This window comes from Camelina sativa, chromosome 9, assembly GCF_000633955.1.
Source record: "Camelina sativa cultivar DH55 chromosome 9, Cs, whole genome shotgun sequence".
Taxonomy (NCBI): domain Eukaryota; kingdom Viridiplantae; phylum Streptophyta; class Magnoliopsida; order Brassicales; family Brassicaceae; genus Camelina; species Camelina sativa.
Window position 1 is genome coordinate 31,900,519 of NC_025693.1, and position 17,653 is coordinate 31,918,171.

At 34.9% G+C, this 17,653-nt stretch overlaps 4 protein-coding genes across 6 annotated transcripts in view; 2 read left to right on the forward strand and 2 right to left on the reverse strand.

The window, feature by feature from the left end:
* The window catches only part of LOC104713524, a 3,532-nt gene extending 946 nt beyond the window's left edge, over nt 1-2,586 (forward strand). Inside the window, exons 2-9 of the mRNA XM_010430666.1 lie at nt 53-475; nt 572-623; nt 713-758; nt 870-951; nt 1,050-1,194; nt 1,295-1,388; nt 1,721-1,787; nt 1,875-2,586. Coding sequence (XP_010428968.1) covers nt 284-475; nt 572-623; nt 713-758; nt 870-951; nt 1,050-1,194; nt 1,295-1,388; nt 1,721-1,787; nt 1,875-2,417 — 1,221 coding nt within the window. The 5' untranslated portion in view covers nt 53-283 and the 3' untranslated portion in view covers nt 2,418-2,586. The remainder of the gene's footprint in view (nt 1-52; nt 476-571; nt 624-712; nt 759-869; nt 952-1,049; nt 1,195-1,294; nt 1,389-1,720; nt 1,788-1,874) is intronic.
* On the forward strand, nt 3,887-5,910 carry LOC104713525 (interactor of constitutive active ROPs 4-like). 3 transcript variants are annotated; one of them, XM_010430667.1, is made up of 4 exons: nt 3,887-4,190; nt 4,428-4,481; nt 4,559-4,619; nt 4,738-5,910. In XM_010430667.1, exons 3-4 carry the CDS (start codon nt 4,606-4,608, stop codon nt 5,708-5,710), a joined length of 987 nt encoding a protein of 328 aa, XP_010428969.1. In that variant the 5' UTR covers nt 3,887-4,190; nt 4,428-4,481; nt 4,559-4,605; the 3' UTR covers nt 5,711-5,910. The 3 variants fall into 3 exon arrangements, with proteins under 3 accessions (XP_010428969.1, XP_010428971.1, XP_010428970.1); XM_010430669.1 differs by having other exon boundaries at nt 4,433-4,481; XM_010430668.1 differs by lacking the exon at nt 4,428-4,481.
* On the reverse strand, nt 7,620-9,222 carry LOC104713527 (gibberellin 2-beta-dioxygenase 1). Its single transcript, XM_010430670.1, has 3 exons — nt 8,763-9,222; nt 8,212-8,566; nt 7,620-8,102 (listed from the first exon to the last, which is right to left on the reverse strand). Exons 1-3 carry the CDS (start codon nt 9,131-9,133, stop codon nt 7,827-7,829), a joined length of 1,002 nt encoding a protein of 333 aa, XP_010428972.1. The 5' UTR covers nt 9,134-9,222; the 3' UTR covers nt 7,620-7,826.
* Nucleotides 15,305-17,129, reverse strand: LOC104715881 (putative F-box protein At3g58820). Its single transcript, XM_010433248.1, has 4 exons — nt 16,300-17,129; nt 15,966-16,179; nt 15,701-15,840; nt 15,305-15,611 (listed from the first exon to the last, which is right to left on the reverse strand). The coding sequence occupies exons 1-4, from the start codon at nt 17,127-17,129 to the stop codon at nt 15,305-15,307; spliced, it is 1,491 nt and encodes a 496-aa protein (XP_010431550.1).

Below are 17,653 nucleotides of genomic sequence, written 5' to 3' on the forward strand. Positions count from 1 at the left end.
TTTTTTTTTAATCCGAATTGTGTGCTGAAATTGAGTTTTACCATTTGTGCAGGTTATGGTGAAGGTTGTTTCCAGTTTAAAGCTTGTACCTTTAGGATAGAGAGTAGGCTTGTTTGTTTGTTTGTTTCTCCAGTGGGTGTAACTGTAGAAAAGGAATTGACTTTAGTTGTTAATTGTGAGATTATTAGAGTAACATAATCTCTCTGCTCTTGTAAAGGTGGTAGGATAGGGTTTTAGTAGAAGAAAGGGTTTTAAAAAAAAAAGATTGAAACTTTTGTGTGATATGGGTAATAAGTTGGGAAGGAAGAGGCAAGTGGTGGAAGAAAGGTATACGAAACCACAAGGTTTGTATGTTAATAAAGATGTCGACATTAAAAAGCTCAGAAAACTGATTGTAGAATCTAAGCTTGCTCCTTGCTATCCTGGAGACGATGAGAGCTGTCATGATCTTGAAGAATGTCCTATTTGTTTTCTGGTTTGTTTAATTTCTTCTCAGTCTCTGTAGTTTTAATTACCTTCTCGTCAATGTTTTTTTGTTGAGCCTAACTCTGCTGCCATGTTGTGTTTCTAGTATTATCCTAGCCTCAATAGATCAAGATGTTGCATGAAAAGCATTTGTACAGGTGAACTATTCATTTAACATTTTAGGCCTCTTTGTTCTATTCATGTTTCCATTTCATTTGACATTGCTTTCTTGTTAATTTTGCTGCAGAGTGTTTTTTACAAATGAAGAATCCTAATTCAGCTCGGCCTACTCAGTATCCTTCATCTTAAATCTGTGCCTTTAGTTAACATCTGGAATAATGTTCGAGAATATTTCTTGTTATTTGATGGATCGTCTCTTTTATGTCCTCCTTGACGTTTCTGAGGTGCCCATTTTGTAAAACACCCAATTATGCTGTCGAGTACCGTGGAGTAAAGACAAAGGAAGAAAAGGGCATTGAACAAGTTGTAAGTCAAAACTTAAATGTGTACAGTAACTCTTTTGTGTCGATAAGTTTGATGGGGATGCTGCTTTTTACATATCTGGAAACTGTATCCTTTTGCAGGAAGAGCAACGGGTAATAGAAGCCAAAATAAGGATGAGGCAGAAGGAAATGCAGGATGATGAAGAGAAAATGCAGAAACGTCTTGAATCATGTTCCTCTAGCACAAGCGCAATGACTGGCGAGATGGAATATGGTTCAGCTTCAGGTCGGTTTATTTTGTCCTGCCAGAACGTATCAGGAACCAATATGGTGTCACAAAGGCAGTTTTGACAGACTTCGTTTTTTTTTTGTCCCTTGGTTTGCAGCTGTATCTTATAATTCCCTCATGGATGATGGGGAAATCGTTCCATCGCAGAACTCATCAGTAGTTAGACAGCATTCTCGCCCTCGGGGAAACAGGTCTGTTTTTTCACTGGATTAGTGTAGTCACTTGTAACCATGAAATCATTTATGAAAAACACTTCAGTGTTTATTAGACTTTTAGTCTTATATTGGGGAACCAAGTGATTTGGACTGAGGAATAAAGTGAGTGTCATTATGCTTCCTCTTACAGTGGAAGTTGCGAGTTAAAGTTTGTTATGCTTCTACTATGTCTCCAACCACAACAATATAGCCTCATTTTCAGAAACATCATGTTTTTATGGTTAAATTAGCTAAATGCACACTGATGAGACTTTAATCGGAGTGATTCATATTTGACTATATATGTAATTTGTCGGTAAACTCTACAGGGATGACGAGGTTGACGTTGACCTTGAAGAGTTAATGGTAATGGAAGTAATATGGCTCTCCATTCAGGTATATATACAATTGTTTGTGTAACTTTTTTTTTACCTCTGATGACAATTTTTAAAATTCTCATGGCTTTTGAACTTATTCTAACAGGAAACAGGGGCGCAGCAAAATTCAGCTTCAGGGGAAATGACTTCTTCTGGGCACTATGAAACAGAAGATCATAGTTATGTTTCTTCACTACCACGAATGGCTTCAACTGTAGAACCAGCAATGCCGTCTTCATTATCATCTGGTGGGCTTACTTGTGCAATCTCCGCACTCGCTGAACGCCAAATGGTTGGAGAAACCTCCAATCAAATTCACAATGTCAACGTTTCTTCATACAGTATGGTTCCTGGAAATTGTGACAGTTACTATGACATAGAACAAGAGGTAGATGACACTGACAACCATCACCACCATCAACAACAACAACATTACCATAACAACACCGAGATGGGAGAAACAGGAAGCAGCAACAACTATGTAAATTCTTACATGACCGGCGAGAGCTTCCACAACTTTCCTACTCCTCCTCCTCTTGTCATTGTTCCAGAGAGTTTTGATGAGCAGATGATGATGGCTATGGCTGTGTCTTTAGCAGAGGTTCATGCCACGACCACAAGTGCACCAACTGAAGTTACTTGGCAATAAAATAGGGTAATAATGGAAACTTCATGGGTTCTGGATCTGATGATTACCTTCATTCATATAAATGTCTTGTTCCTATAGGAAGAAAAGAAAAGAAAAGAAAAGTAAAAACAGATGAGATAATTTCCAGTTTTAATAGAAAAGGTTGGGTTGTGTTCAATCCTGTTCTTTATGTTTTATTTCCATAATTTCTTCTCGATCAGCATAGTCATAGACAAAAAGTGAAAGAGCACAGGTTTTGTCTTTTTGATAGCAAATGAATCAGAAGAGAAAGTCAAAGTTGGAGAGTGTTGACCAAAATAATGTTAGTGGATATTAGGGTTTTTAGCTTCGCATTTATATATATTGATTTAGAGTAATTTTTTATAAAGTCTATGGTTTCGTAAAGATATGACTAGCAAGTAGCAGCAACTCACCAAATTTCACCATTTCATATCTTGATTTGAGCAACTTTTGTTTGTGGTTTAGTGTCTTAATGGTCTTCTTTGAGAACCTGATTAATTTGAAAAATGGGCCTATATAGTTTCACAACTCCCAAAATTATTTTTGAAATATAGTATTCCAAAATGACTAGAATTATTATTACCAACATCATCATAAAAGAACCAAAAAGTTAAAGGTGGTTGTTACTGGTTGGTTAGATGCAACTTACAAATCAAAAATCATAGTGGCGCTGAATTTACTTGAGAGTTTTGATGATGTGTACAATTTTTCAAATGTCAACTTTTACTTATATCTTTTTTTTTTTTTGTCTTCAAACCAAAACTATTTTAAATATATAAATGATTTTATGGTTCTACCTTGAATATAAATACTAGAATGTAGTAACATTCTATGTGGTTTGCTTTTCAACATTGTGCATGGAATCTCGAACGTACATTGTTTCAATTTTCATATGTAAAGTAGAAAAATATAGACATAACTTAATCTACTAAAGGAATTGGATTGAAAATGTGAAGGTTAACATATATATCCGAAATGAAAATAAACTAAACTAAAACAAAAGAGTTTGAACTTTGTGGAAACCGACAAAAAGAAAGAAACAATGTCAGACCGATTGATATAAGGGTACACACATGTGGGTATAAATATTATAAGTACACCATTTTGTTTTGTATAAATTTTTCATATGTAATAAAAAGACATACAAAGATGTGCTTCAAAATATAAACAAATTCATCTCTTACTTATGAACCGAATCAAATTGCTATAATTTGGCAACTTAGTTATTATACACGATGTATAACATTCGTACTATATATATATATATATATTTCATGTTTGGATCACTCAGATCAGATCATTCAGAGAATCTTAAATGTAAAAAGATTAAAAAAAAGTAATGTATGAAAAAAGGAAAGGAAAAAACAATATGATTTCATGTAAACGTGGGACCTGAGTTAAATTACACTTTTGTGCTTTTTCTTCTCCTCTCTCTCAACAAAGGTCATTCCCATTTTCATCATCAGCTTTATTTCAAATCTCCCCCAACGTCTCTTTTTAATCTCTCTCTCTCTCTCTCTCAGCTTCTTGAATTGAGAGTCTCTCTCTTTCTTTCTGGACAAAAGCTTTAAAACTTCTCCTTTCTCCACATTTTTTGGGTTTTCTTGTCTTTGTGCTTCTTGTTTGTATTAACCCCAATTAATCTCATCAACAGATTCAAAATTTATTTCCTCTGTTTTAGTATTTATCTCAGTCACTCCTTCGTATTCAATTGCAAAAGAGAAACCGAGAAAGTATTCAGCTTGTCTCTACATTGTCTTGATCTCCTTCAAGGTTAGTTTCAGTCTTTAATAGACTACCGCATGTGTGTAGTGTGCATATGTGATTCATGTGAACATGGAACTTAGAAACTATTGAGAAATCTGTTTTTTCTTCTTTTTTCTATAATGGGTTTGGTGAAAGATTGAAGTTTGTGATCTTGTTGAAATCTTCTAAAGTGTTTTGAGTGGAAAAGCAAAAGCAATGTGTTCTACTTCTATCTCACAGTCTCAATTGTCTGGTTTGACTCAGATCAGATGCTAGTGTAATAATCAGTTTAAGAGAGTCTCTCACTCGCACTTAGTGGTGCGTGTCTCACAACTCTTATTAGAGTGAGTCTTGCCTCCGAAACAAGCTCATGTATGTTCTTTGATTTGCATCAGATCATACAACCTCTGGAGATAGCGTCAACAGCTTTGCGTAAATCAGAATGCCAAAACCAAGGTAATGATACTAATGTTTGGAATTGGTTTTTTGTTGTTATTAGTCTCTCTATGATCTGATAGACTGATACGAGTGAAAATTGCAAATCCTTCCTTGTGTCTTGTTGTGATTTGAGTAGTATTAGAGGTTCAGAGTTGCCTCAGAGACAATCTCCAAGGCTAAGGACATCATCACCGTCCATTTCCTCTGAGCCGAAGCATCTCAACCGTCCAATTACAGACCGGAGTCCAAAGCTCGGTCTTGACCGTAGATCTCCGAGGAGTGGTGGGCCTCACACTGATCCTCTGACTCAGAAGAAGCTTGGGAGTCGCATCTCTGGCTTGGAGTCACAGCTAGGTCAAGCCCAGGAGGAGTTGAGATTGCTCAAACAGCAGTTGGCTAGAGCTGAGGCTGCCAAGAAATGTGCTCAAGAAGAGCTTCATCATAAGAAGATATCCAAGAAACCAAACCCTTCTGTTCCGGAGAGAGACGAGATTCCTGGTGATGGACATCAAGATACTGATGTTTTCGAGGTTCTTGTTGAGGAAGCAAAAGAAGGTGAGAAGGTGAAGAAGAGTGATGAGTTGGCTTCAAAGGAAGACCAAATCAATGTACTGAAAGCTAGACTATACGACTTGGAGAAAGAAAAGGTATCACTTGGCGAGGAGAACGCAAGCTTGAAGGATCAGTTGAAGAGGACGGGTTCAGAAATGTCCACTGCTAAGGCGAAAGAGGATGAGATAGCTTCAAAGGTGAGTCGGATTGAGGAAGAACTGGAAGAAAGTAACGAGACCACGGCAAAGCTAAAGAAGAAGCTTGAATCCATGGAAGACGCAAAAGAGAGTCTAGAAGCCGAGATGAAGAAGCTGAAAGTACAAACCGAGCAGTGGAGGAAAGCAGCAGACGCTGCAGCTGCGGTTCTATCTGGAGGGGTTGAGATGAATGGTCGGTTCTCAGAGCGGTGCGGGTCAATGGAGACGCATTTTGCAGGCAGGTTTGTAGGATCACCGGGGATGGCTGATGATTTGGATGACGGGTTAGGGTTTGGGAAGAGGAAAGGTTCAGGGATGAAGATGTTCGGTGACCTGTGGAAAAAGAAAGGGCAAAAATGAAGTGATAGAACAAACACTAGCGTGGGATTCAAGGAAGTGTGGGATGTTATGATTGTGTCTACGAAATGACGAGCTCATCATTTCGAATTATATAAATGATTTCTAGTGATGAACATTTAGACAATGATTGTGCTGCTTTACCAAAAAGCTAATTTATCAGAATTCTGATTTAATTGCCAAATTCTGATGGTTCGTCTGCACTTCTCTTGATCACTTGAATTAGTTTGTGCATTCAGATTTCCCCAAAAGCATTTAGAGAGCAAGTTTGGAACTTAGGTCTCTCTATTATTGAAGTAGTCACAACACAATCCTAATCAGTGCAAGATTCCAATTGCCCAATAACTCGAAAAAATCCTCAAAAAAACTCAATGTAACCAGATCTGACATTGTTTTGCAATGTTTAAAAGTTTGCTAGGGGCTAATGATCATGGGATCTCATAGAAAGGGATTCATCGATGTCGGCAATGTTTTGGAATAAGTTGAAACAATGCTCATAAAGTATACTTGTGCGTAGGCCATTGTTGAAGTAATTACTTGTGCGTAGGTTTCTCTGTTTTGCACAGGAAGAACATATGACTAGTTTTGGCGTTTTCTTCTTAAACAAAACCGTCGTTTAAACTTGAATACCACCTGGGTATAGGGTTGTAAATTGGTCTGTCCATAACCAAATGGGCATGTCCATTTGGACATATACAATTTATGGTCATTTATGTGTGAAGACCCAAATACACCCACACCCAAATATGTCCAAACCAAATAGGACCATGACCAATTGGTCTGTCCATTGGTTGCAGATTGAAACAAAATTCATAATCTCATAAACTCATAATTATAAAGCTAAAGGTTTATAAACTCATAATTATAAAGCTAAAGATTTATAAATTCATAATACACTCATAATACACTTATAATACTCATAAATACACGAAGAAACAGAGAAGCGGCGAAAAAAAAAAAAAAAATCCCCCAAATAGTAAAACCCTAATTTTTTAGGATTATTGGACATACCACGTCCAAATTAGTTTAGACCATATATAAATGGGCTAAATTGTTTTAAGCCCATTTGACCGTTTTAAATTTGGTAATAACCAAAACCAGTCCAAATTAATTTGAACCGGACAGCCCATGGTTTTAGAGACCAATTGACATCTCTACCTCTCTACCTGGGTACCACCAACCAGCATGATAAGGAATTATTAAAAGAAGAAAGAAAGGAGAAGTCGTTATATAAAACTTATAGAGACACCAACGTTAAAAAAAATATAAACTTTCAGATATCCATCCAAGTTGGCCCAAGTGAAAATAACAATACAGTGAACTGGTGACAAGTCACTTCTTTCCTTGAAAACAGAAAAAATGGTTTGCAAACTCTAATTAAGTACACGACACGCTGTCTAAATTATCATATTAATATGTATGCCTAGTGCCTACGGCCTACCTAGATCACTGAACATATTGGTGTCCAAAAACAAATACTCGGACCACATTCAACGTGTAAGAATTGAGATTTTTTTGGTTGTAATTTCTTTATCCATATCTTTAATACTATTATAAAGTTGTTAGCCATATAGAGTGTTAAAAGGTTTGATCCAACAATGTAATATCGGAATGTCAATGTATGGTTTTATAATATTGGTGTAAAATTAAGTTTAATGTGGGAGACTGGAGAGTATATAACGTACGGCCTTAAGTCATCATTTATTTTCAGCTTAGTTTTTTTTATACACACGAACTCTACTAAATTTGTTTTTTTTTTTTTTTTTGTCAACTACTAAATTTGTTCTTTCAGTATAATTACTATGTCGCCAAAGAATCGCATATGTAATCGTTTAAAATTATTAAATACAAATTCTTTCATTAACTAGTTTTTTTTCTTTTTAAGAACCTGAAGAAAAGAAATTTTCAAAAATTAATTAAAACGGCTTATTTAAAGTGTTTAAAACAACTTGATATTACAAAGTTTTCAAAGCGATACTGATGCTAGAGAAAACATAGCTATTGCATTATATTACAATTATTGGATCAACATTAACTTCAATCATACACATAATTATATAGGGAATAACACACACTTAGATAAGATTTATGAATCACGAACAAAAATAGAAATCATTAATCATATTTTTAACAGTAATTTATTATGGTTGATAGTCTTCCTTTCGAATTGTTGAAGCCTATTATCAGACAATCTAGAGTTGTAGGCAGAGGATCTGTACTCGGACCAAGTGAACTCTTCGTACAACATCTCGTCTTCTTTGTCCATAAGACAAGTCAGCGGAGCGATTCTTTGAGTCAACGAAGGTCCAGCGAAGTAAATCATGGAAACCCTAGATTTTTTACAGTTGGCTAAAACCCTATGCCTCACGCTCTTGAACCTCCCATTCGTCATTACCTACACAATAAATATATATATATATATATATATATATATATAAAGCTTACTTAGATCATCTGGTCTGAAACGGGAGAATATATATATATACATAAGGGTTAAGACGAACCTGGAGAGAGTCACCAACGTTGAAGAAGAAGGAAGAGTGATCGGGAGGGACAGAGATCCAAGAGCCATCAGCTAGATTGATTTGGAGACCACAAGTGTTGTTAGATCTCAAGACAGAGATGATTTGAGGATCTGTGTGTTCACCAAAACCGATCACATTTTTACCACCATTGGTCTTCTTTTTGATAAGAGGACATGGTGGATAGTGATTAAGTCTCAGTATCGAATCCGTGTTTTGGTCAGACACGAGCTTGCTAAGTGTGTTTGTCTGTTTAATACCTAACCCATCTGTAATCATCTCCAAGACATGGCATGTCATTTTTCTCACTGATGTTATGTACTCTTCCAGTACGTTTCTGTAAGATTAAAAAAGAACAAAACTTGAGATAAATAAATGGAATCAAAAAAGTCACAAAAAAAAGAAGCCATAAAAGCATAGAAAGAGACAGAAGATGAAGTATAAAAACAAACACATAGCAGAAAAACAGAGCACGAAAACAGAGTATGGGAGAGTGTTAAAAACAAAACAAAAGAGGACAAAAAAAAACCGACCTAAAAGTTGCCGGGTTTTGCGAAAGACCCGGAAAGAGTGGAGCGGAACCGGAATCAAGATTAGCATTCATGAGCAAATACTCAACCCAACCCACATCACCATTCCGACCAATCGTACGGCTCCCGTATCCAAAGGGATAACCTGCGACTTGGGTTTTCTCTGACTTGGGCAACGAGAAGAACTCGACCGTCTCGTGTTCTAAAACAGAGACTAACTCTGTGGAAACACCATGGTTGATCACCTTGAAGAAGCCAAAGTCTTCGCAGGCTTTGACGAGGGCATATTTGGACTCTGGGTTAGAGATATCTATAACCGGGATAAGCGAAAGCTCGGATTTTGGTTCCGTGATCGGTTTAGACAAGACCGCCATTGATATATATGTAATTTGCGTAAGAAAATTTTATTCTTTTTAGGGGTCACTTTCGATTAGCTTTGAAGGCGTGTGTATATATAAGCAGATGAGAGATGATAAAAAAAGATCTTACAATGCCGTACGACCAAACAGTTCAAAATCTAAAGCTATATCAATTATTTCTCTTTTGGGTATCGATATCAATAATATTATTGATTATCGGGACAATATTTTTGAAAGCCTCCATCGATCGTCGACATATGTTATTTATTCGCTAAATAAACTTTTACATCGTTAGTAATCTGTAACATAGTAAATAGTGACTACAGTTTTTTAATGTATCATGGATGGAGAACAAAGTGTTTTGGAAATCGTATTTTCTACCCTCAGAAAAGGTTCGTATCCACTTGAAAACCTAAAAAACCGATGTTTCAGTATGCTTCTTTAAAAAGAAAAAAAAAATTATTTACCTTCTCTATCTAATATCTGTGTAGTCATCACCTGCTTTTGGTGATTATAACTACTCATGAAACTGATGAAAGTATTGACGTAAAAAAATAAGAAGGTCCATATCCAACACCGACCTATGACGTCGCCAAGCGGTACGTACGATGAATCTAGTTAGGCTAAATAATTCCTTCAATGTTCGTAACAAATAACGATCTCTAGATTTAAGATATTGTTAGTTGGTAGTTACCAACAATTTCAGAGAAGAGACGTACGGTATGGCTTGGAATGGATCCGAGTGTTTCTCTCTGTCACCACATAAAAAAAAAATTATATATAATAAGTGTACCACCAAGTGTTATCGGTTCAACCTGTTATTTCAGTGCTACCAAACTTAAATTAAAGTCCAGACTGCTACGTTTACAGGATGGAAATTTACGTTTTTGGATCCGTCACACAAGTATTATCAAAAGGATACGGACCTTTTCTGAGGGTAGAACACTATATATAAGATCATGTAAGTAACCACATAAAATTAGACTTGTGGTCCACAAATCTTGAAGACAACTAACTAAAATCGTATAAATATTTTTTGCTATTCATACAACGGAAATATACCATTGTGGTGTAGTCCATGGATCGACGATGGCAGATTTGTTCGAACGTATTAATTAATTATGTGACAATTATTTAATGGTACATGTTAAAGTTTCATAGGTTCTTAATTTCAAATTTGATTGAAAATAAATAAAATAAATAAAATTAATTCATATTAATATTTAAAGTTGCTTCTTTTCAATGTGAAATTTCTACCTAACATACATATATATATGATGACTTTTATCAGGTCAATCTCGAATTAAGTTTCATTATTACATCGATATTCTCAAATCAATATAACTGGCAATACTTGTGTCATATTAATTGTCAAATGTGCGTCTCTTCATTTTATTTTTATCTACCAATTTCAATATATTCTATTATTAGATTGCCAATATCCATATCGGGAAAGATATAATAAAATTGTATTATGGATTAAAACGATTCTGAACCATGGATTGTTTTGCTGTTCAACACTATTTTTGGTGAATCTTCTACAAGTATTGTTCAGAATTAGGAAGGAAAAACAATGGACCATTGGTTAGGTATATTATATGTCATCGCCTTTAATTACTAGGGTGANTTTTTTTTTTTTTTTTTTTTTTTTTTTTTGTCCCTTTTTAATCGTAGACTCTTCTTATTAATATACCCATATTATTAAGTTATTAACATATAACCCTTTTTTTCGTTTTTCGACATAACAGCATAGTGCTTAAACCGGGAGGTATGCTATACACTGATACACAAAACACAATTACGCATAATGGGAAAGAATAAAAGATATTGCATACTGAAAGTGAAAGCGACAAGTGTTTTTTTCTTTTATGATAAAATTTGACAAACCACAAGTGTCACTAAATAGTTGCGGGGCAGTTGTCACTGTCAACGAATCAACAATCTCGTCGTGGGTTGCATTCTTGAGTCTCTTGTTGTTCCACGTCGAGATGTCCGTTACTCCTTCCTGATTTTTCGTGTTCATACTTTTTTTATGCTTCTAATAATTCAGAACAAATAGTCGGAGTATTATACAAAGATAAATTAAATAGATATTCAATAATATATTAATTCTAGAAATATGCATTAAATAAATAATAACTAGAAAAGGTAGAAAATGAATAGGACAAGAGGAAGTATTTGAACATTATTATCTACTCGTGTTTCTATTTAGGATCAGCAACCGCTAGAAACTAGAAAGTATAGTAACATGCGTCGATAATGGCTGATCTATGGGTGCAAATGGTTGCAAGGTAGAAGAGATTGAATAGGTTGAAAAAATTTATTCAACCAATTTTCACCATTTGCATTGTAAAAGTTGAAAAGGTTGGAAAAAACTATTCAGCCCGTTCAACTCAAAAAGTTGAAAAAATAAACTAATACTACAGCAAAAATCTTCAACTCATTCAACCACTATTTTGGAGATGAATGAGTTGAATATTATTCAACCCAATTTTGTTCAACCCATTTTTTCAATTTTGTGCATCCATTTTTTCAGTTTTAAGTTTTCGTAGTGAGAAGTGGCATAACACATAGTTATCAACTCTCTAACTTTTCATTATCCATAAGTAGAGAGAATTACTAAGACGCCTTGTTCATATTTACAATTTTTGAACATATATACTCATTTGTTAGGCATAGAAAACAATAATCATTAAATATGTACATAGATTGAAACTATAACCGACTATAGTTGATAAACGTGTCTAACGAATAAATTTCGTTTTATAAGATTTCTTTTTTTATAAGATACGTTTTGAGGGTATAACCAGAAAGAATATGTTGAAGGTGAAGGGTACATGAAATGCCACGTAAGAGGCTATTCGAGGAGAGAAAAAGTATTTGAAAGAACTCAGAGCTTCGTATCTAGGTTCCTCGCATGTCCACCCCTTTTAAAGTTTGATGTGAACTAAATAATGTTAGGTTCCTTACCAAAAATAATAATGTTTAGCTTTTCACTATTCAATAACGACTAACATTAATAGTATTATTATTACTATTATATATTCGATGTGAATAAAATCATGTTTGGACAGACGTAAGCGATTGGATAGCCATCGAAAGACAGCCTGCGAAGCAAGACCCGAGAAGTACGGACACAACAAAAATTATATGTTTATTTTACTTTTTGTTGTGGTTAAACCCGTATAACATTAATTTCAGTATATAGCCAAAACAAAACTATTATGTCGGTTCATTTATATTTCTTTAACTGAATGATTTAGACTATAATTATAAAGATACCAAACCAAAGTTTGTTATCTTGCTTGTTTAAAAAACTATGGGTGGTTATATTGTTAATATAATAGATTACTACTTTATAATTTATCAAGATGGTTTTTTTTTTATGGTGGTTAATGTTTAGCGTGAGAAAATGTGGAAAGAACAAAGAAGGATTTGTTGTGCCCTACTTTTGATTTTTTTGCTTTTTTTTTTTTGGAATGGATAATTTACACTTTTGTCATGTATTAACCGTTTAGTTTCGGATTCACGAATATATACATTCAATGCCACGCCAAGGTGTATACTGTATAGTGGCTTGATGCGAATTTTAGAAATATAACTTTCATATATTCTATTTTTGAGACAAAAAGAAGAAGATTACGTTTACATTAAAAAAAAAAGTAAATGTGGGTGGCATCTTCCCAATCCGGTTTGCTTGAGGAATAACCGCACCAGTCAGATGATAAACCCTGTCCCGTGCTTCATCCGCACCAATCAAAGTCCTTGAAGTTTGGTCCTGAATCAAACAAAACTCTTTGGTAAATATCACAGAACTAGCAATTCCATCAAGTAAGTGAGAGACCGAGATTAGAGTAATGTGAAGATCAGGGATACCATATCAAATTAGGGATTTGCTCTGAATATTTGTGTTATTCGATATCAATGGGAAAGAGTACAATATATAGGCTAGCAATTGCGTGAGCCTTAAGTAAAGAGATAAGATCAAATCTAACAATATATCGGTAATCCTAATCCTCCCAATATATGTGTATATCGTCTCCTATTACTCTCTAAATGCCCTTCAATAACATGAGAAACGGCTATATATGGATCAATTCTTTAACCCAAAACTTCGAGGTTCAAAGGATATACATGCTTTGGCTCAAAATTTTGATGTTATATATATGTAAGGAAAAGAAAAATAATGATGGTCTTGATATTTTAATACACTAAAGTCTAAACATAGTGAAAATATCCCACAAACGAAAATTACAGGAAATATTTCATGTGGGGGAGGAAAAAAAGATGTATGGACAATATACAAGGGTGGTTTCAAGTGGTTTCGACATTTTGGGGTGTCTGGTTGCTTTAATTATGTGGGTGATGTCGGGCCAAAAATGACACTCGAGATGCAACCCCATTGGTTAAACTTTATTATGATATTTTTGTGTCTTTTGCAAATTTTTATTTACTATTCTGATAAAAACTATTACTTTCTGTAAGTATAAAACCCTACAGCGGTTGTTAAATAGAAAGAAAAAAACACACTGCAATGTACTCAAACGATTTGGAATGAAACGCGAACCCTTAACATAGCATAGCGGAACGACGATTACGGGTTGTTCTTACATATATAGTCAATTGTTCTTGTTCCTCAGTTTGATTTATGATTCTTGTTTTAAAACTTTCATTGGTATACCTTTCTTAAATATTTATGTTTTTTTGTGTTTCAAGAAAAGCCCTCTATTTTCCTTTCAAATAAATAGATAAATAAGCATCACAATATAGAAGAGAAAAAACTTCAACATAAAAAATTGGGATACATGACTAAGGCCCTGTTCGTTTGTTCATTTGAATGGACCATCTGAATGGTCCATCCAAATGTTGTTCGTTTTTGTCAAGAAAATAACATTATCCAAAATCATTCACATGGATCATCTAAATGAGTTTTAAAATTTTAGACAAAAATTTGAAACTCATTTGAATGATTCTAGTTGAACCATTTGGATGGAGATGCTTCATCCAAAAATAACAAATTACAAATATATCCTTATTATATAAAAAATCTATTTATCTATAAAATTATAAATAATATTTTTACAATTCTTACAAAATGTCAAAAACACATGATAAATTTTCCGCCGAAACTAAAATCACAATGTTTGGACCAAAATCATAAAGTCAAAAAAATTTGCCAACAACAAAAATTTCACTTTTCCGCAAAAAAAAAACACAAAATCACATTTTCTCGCCAAAAACGTAAAATTACATTTTTCCGCCAAAAACATAAAATCACATTTTCCCGCAAAAAAACCTAAAATCACATTTTCCCGCCAAAAATGCATAAACTAATTTCCCGCTAAACCTACAATATCACATTTTCCCGCCAAAAACGTAAATTCACAATTTCCCGCCAAAAACGCAAAATCATATTTTCCCGCCAAAATCGTAAATTCACAATTTTCCACCAAAAACACAAAATCATATTTTCCCGCCAAAAACGTAAAATCACATTTTTCCGGCAAAACCGTAAATTTACATTTTCCCGCCAAAAACGTAAATTCACAATTTCCCGCCAAAAACACAAAATCGCATTTTCCCGCCAAAAACATAAATTCACATTTTCCCGGCAAAAACGTAAATTCACTTTTTCCGCAAAAAAAACAACACACAAAATCACTTTTTCCTGCCAAAAACGTAAAATCACATTTTTGTTTGGTTTTGAATGAAAATCTATGAATATATACTTTAGATCAATATTTAAAATTAATATGGTTAAATTAAGATTAAAAAATTGTTAGATCAAAACATGGGTATTTTAGTTATTATTCTAATCAAATCCATTTAGATGAGAATGTAAATAAAGCAAACAAACACATCTCCATTGAGATGCATCATTCAAATGAATTTTTTTATTTTTGTTTGTTGAGTCATTTGACATTCAAATAACTCATTTGGATGAAGCTTTTGAATGGATCATTTGAATAAATCACACAAATAGTCAAACGAACAGGACCTAAAACATGGTCCAACACAACCGACTTATTAAACCATTCAATTTGATTAAATTTTAGAAGTGAGTCAGTCCAACCCAAACTGAAGAAGTGGTTCAACTTGTTATGTAAGGAATTGAAAATACTATCAAGTGACAACACAAACGATCACAACCTATTTAGTTTATAACATTGTATGTGATTTTTGTTTCTAGAAAGAAACGGGTCGCACCAAGTTTTTTTTGTTGTAGAGTTTCATCTTCTCTATGATTACTTCGGACGCTTCGGGGTCTCTGAGCTGTGTAGGACCATTCCCTTCCATAAAGATCTTTACCTCTTTCAAACACGGAAAATAGTCCAAGAAATGCTTTATCATGTGCATCTCTTCGATTCTTCCTTGAAACGCTTTGATCTCTAACACTTTTACTGGACAAGATGTGAGTGACCGACCCTTATCCTCTCGAGAAACGCAGTCACAAGCATCCCCGCATTTATATGTAACTTGGTGCAAGAGACCCCTGGAAGCATAAAGGAGAGAATTTAGAGATTCAAAGTAGGTATGACCTCTTATCTTTGTACACGTTTGAAAATGAGTTGTTTTTGTACCTCAAGGACTAGAGTTTCTAAATGCGGACAGTTCCTTATAAGATCTGGCAATGCTTGCCATCCTCGACTTGCGTCACTCTTAATAGTTAACGATTTGAGGTTGGTGAAAACTGGCATTGATTCACAGCATAGAAAAAGCACCTGATAACAAGAAAAGCAGCCACATATTAGGAATTTTGCAGTTACATGTTTGAAAACAAGACCGCCATGGTACATGAACGTAGACAGAAAAGATATTACAAGAGAGAGCAAATAAGAAAACTGACCTCGAGAGTATCGCCAGACAAGTCCAGATACCGAACATTTCGCATGCCATTCATCAGCTTCCCCACATTTGTAAATCGGGATAAAACACCCTCCACACTAGGTAAATGATGATCATGGTTTGGCGCTGCTCTTGCTATCTCAACTTCATAACAAGTTGCCAAAAGTCTGATATGAGCTTCAAATAAGTTTTCCATATTAACTACGGTGTAGTCACGGACAACATAACCATCGTAAGAGAAGTAAACAAGACTAGGTGTATCAAATGATTAAGTGCCAGAAAGAAAAGTGGTATTGATTGTTAGGCTCTTGAGGCTTGCATTAGACACATTGATATCAACCTTTGTCGAGATCATATCAACCAAGACTAATTCCTCCAGCTTAGGCATTGGTAAGAATATGCCTCCAGGCAACCCATCAATATAAAGACTGTCTAATTTCAGCTTAACTAGATTGTTGCTCTGGAAATTTTTTGAAGATAGCACATACTCACCGTAGAATTGCAAACTGATTTTTAGATCAACTTCGGAAACACCACGGGCCAACACATTACTTATCCAACCATCCACTAAATTTGTAGAAACATCGATACATTTGAGGGAGAATTTCTTAATGGGAGTTGTACCCTGCAGAGCCAATACTCTATTAACAAAATCCTGGAACCTCCGTCCAGTCAGGTAACATTGGAGCTTACCGGGATGAAGAAAGACAGAGTCATCAATGTCAAGGTTAGGGACAAATGCAAACAGATTGCGCCACCTCTTGGAGATTACTGATGTCAAGGCAGCCTCCTTTGTGGTAAGGAAGGACAAGACATGACAAAGAAGCTCGTCAGGGAGAATGCTAAGACAATCCTGATCTTGTCTGCTCTTACAATCTTCAATAGCTTGTGGGACATGACAAAGAAGCTCGTCTGGCTGAATACTAACACAATCCTGATGATCTCGTATGCTCTTACAATCTTCAATAGGTTGTGAGACATGACAAAGAACCTCGTCTGGGAGAATATTGCTAACAACCTCTTCTCCAATTGGTTGTTGTTGTGTCTGCCTATCTTCATCTCGTATGCTCTTACAATCTTTCTTCAGGTGTCCAAGTTTTCCGCAAGAATAACAAATACTGCAAATTTCTTTCTCTCCAATCATAGGCCTTGATGACGACTCCATGAATCTTGTGCAAGATCCTCAAGTTTCAAATACCCTAAAACTCGACGACCTCTCTTGGATCATACGACTCCAATTTTGTCGTATTTAATTAGGTTTAGCCATTGTCTTTTTAGCTTAATAATCTCTCTTGGGTAAAATTCATTATATATATAACCTTAACGAACCCATTAACATATTTGGGCCAAACATAATTTATGGCCCAAAGCCCTTCTCAATTTAACACACCAAAAAAAAAACATAAGTCATATATGACTAACTAAAGTGTTTTNTTGTTGCTCTGGAAATTTTTTGAAGATAGCACATACTCACCGTAGAATTGCAAACTGATTTTTAGATCAACTTCGGAAACACCACGGGCCAACACATTACTTATCCAACCATCCACTAAATTTGTAGAAACATCGATACATTTGAGGGAGAATTTCTTAATGGGAGTTGTACCCTGCAGAGCCAATACTCTATTAACAAAATCCTGGAACCTCCGTCCAGTCAGGTAACATTGGAGCTTACCGGGATGAAGAAAG

Coding starts and splice junctions, on each gene's coding strand:
- LOC104713527 (XM_010430670.1), bottom strand. CDS start 9,133: ATGGCGGTCTTGTCTAAACCGATCACGGAACCAAAATCCGAGCTTTCG. Junction 8,567..8,762: donor CAAAACCCGGCAACTTTTAG/GTCGGTTTTTTT, acceptor TTAATCTTACAG/AAACGTACTGGAAGAGTACA. Junction 8,103..8,211: donor ACGTTGGTGACTCTCTCCAG/GTTCGTCTTAAC, acceptor TTTATTGTGTAG/GTAATGACGAATGGGAGGTT.
- LOC104715881 (XM_010433248.1), bottom strand. CDS start 17,129: ATGGAGTCGTCATCAAGGCCTATGATTGGAGAGAAAGAAATTTGCAGT. Junction 15,841..15,965: donor TGTCTGGCGATACTCTCGAG/GTCAGTTTTCTT, acceptor TCTTGTTATCAG/GTGCTTTTTCTATGCTGTGA. Junction 15,612..15,700: donor TTAGAAACTCTAGTCCTTGA/GGTACAAAAACA, acceptor TTATGCTTCCAG/GGGTCTCTTGCACCAAGTTA.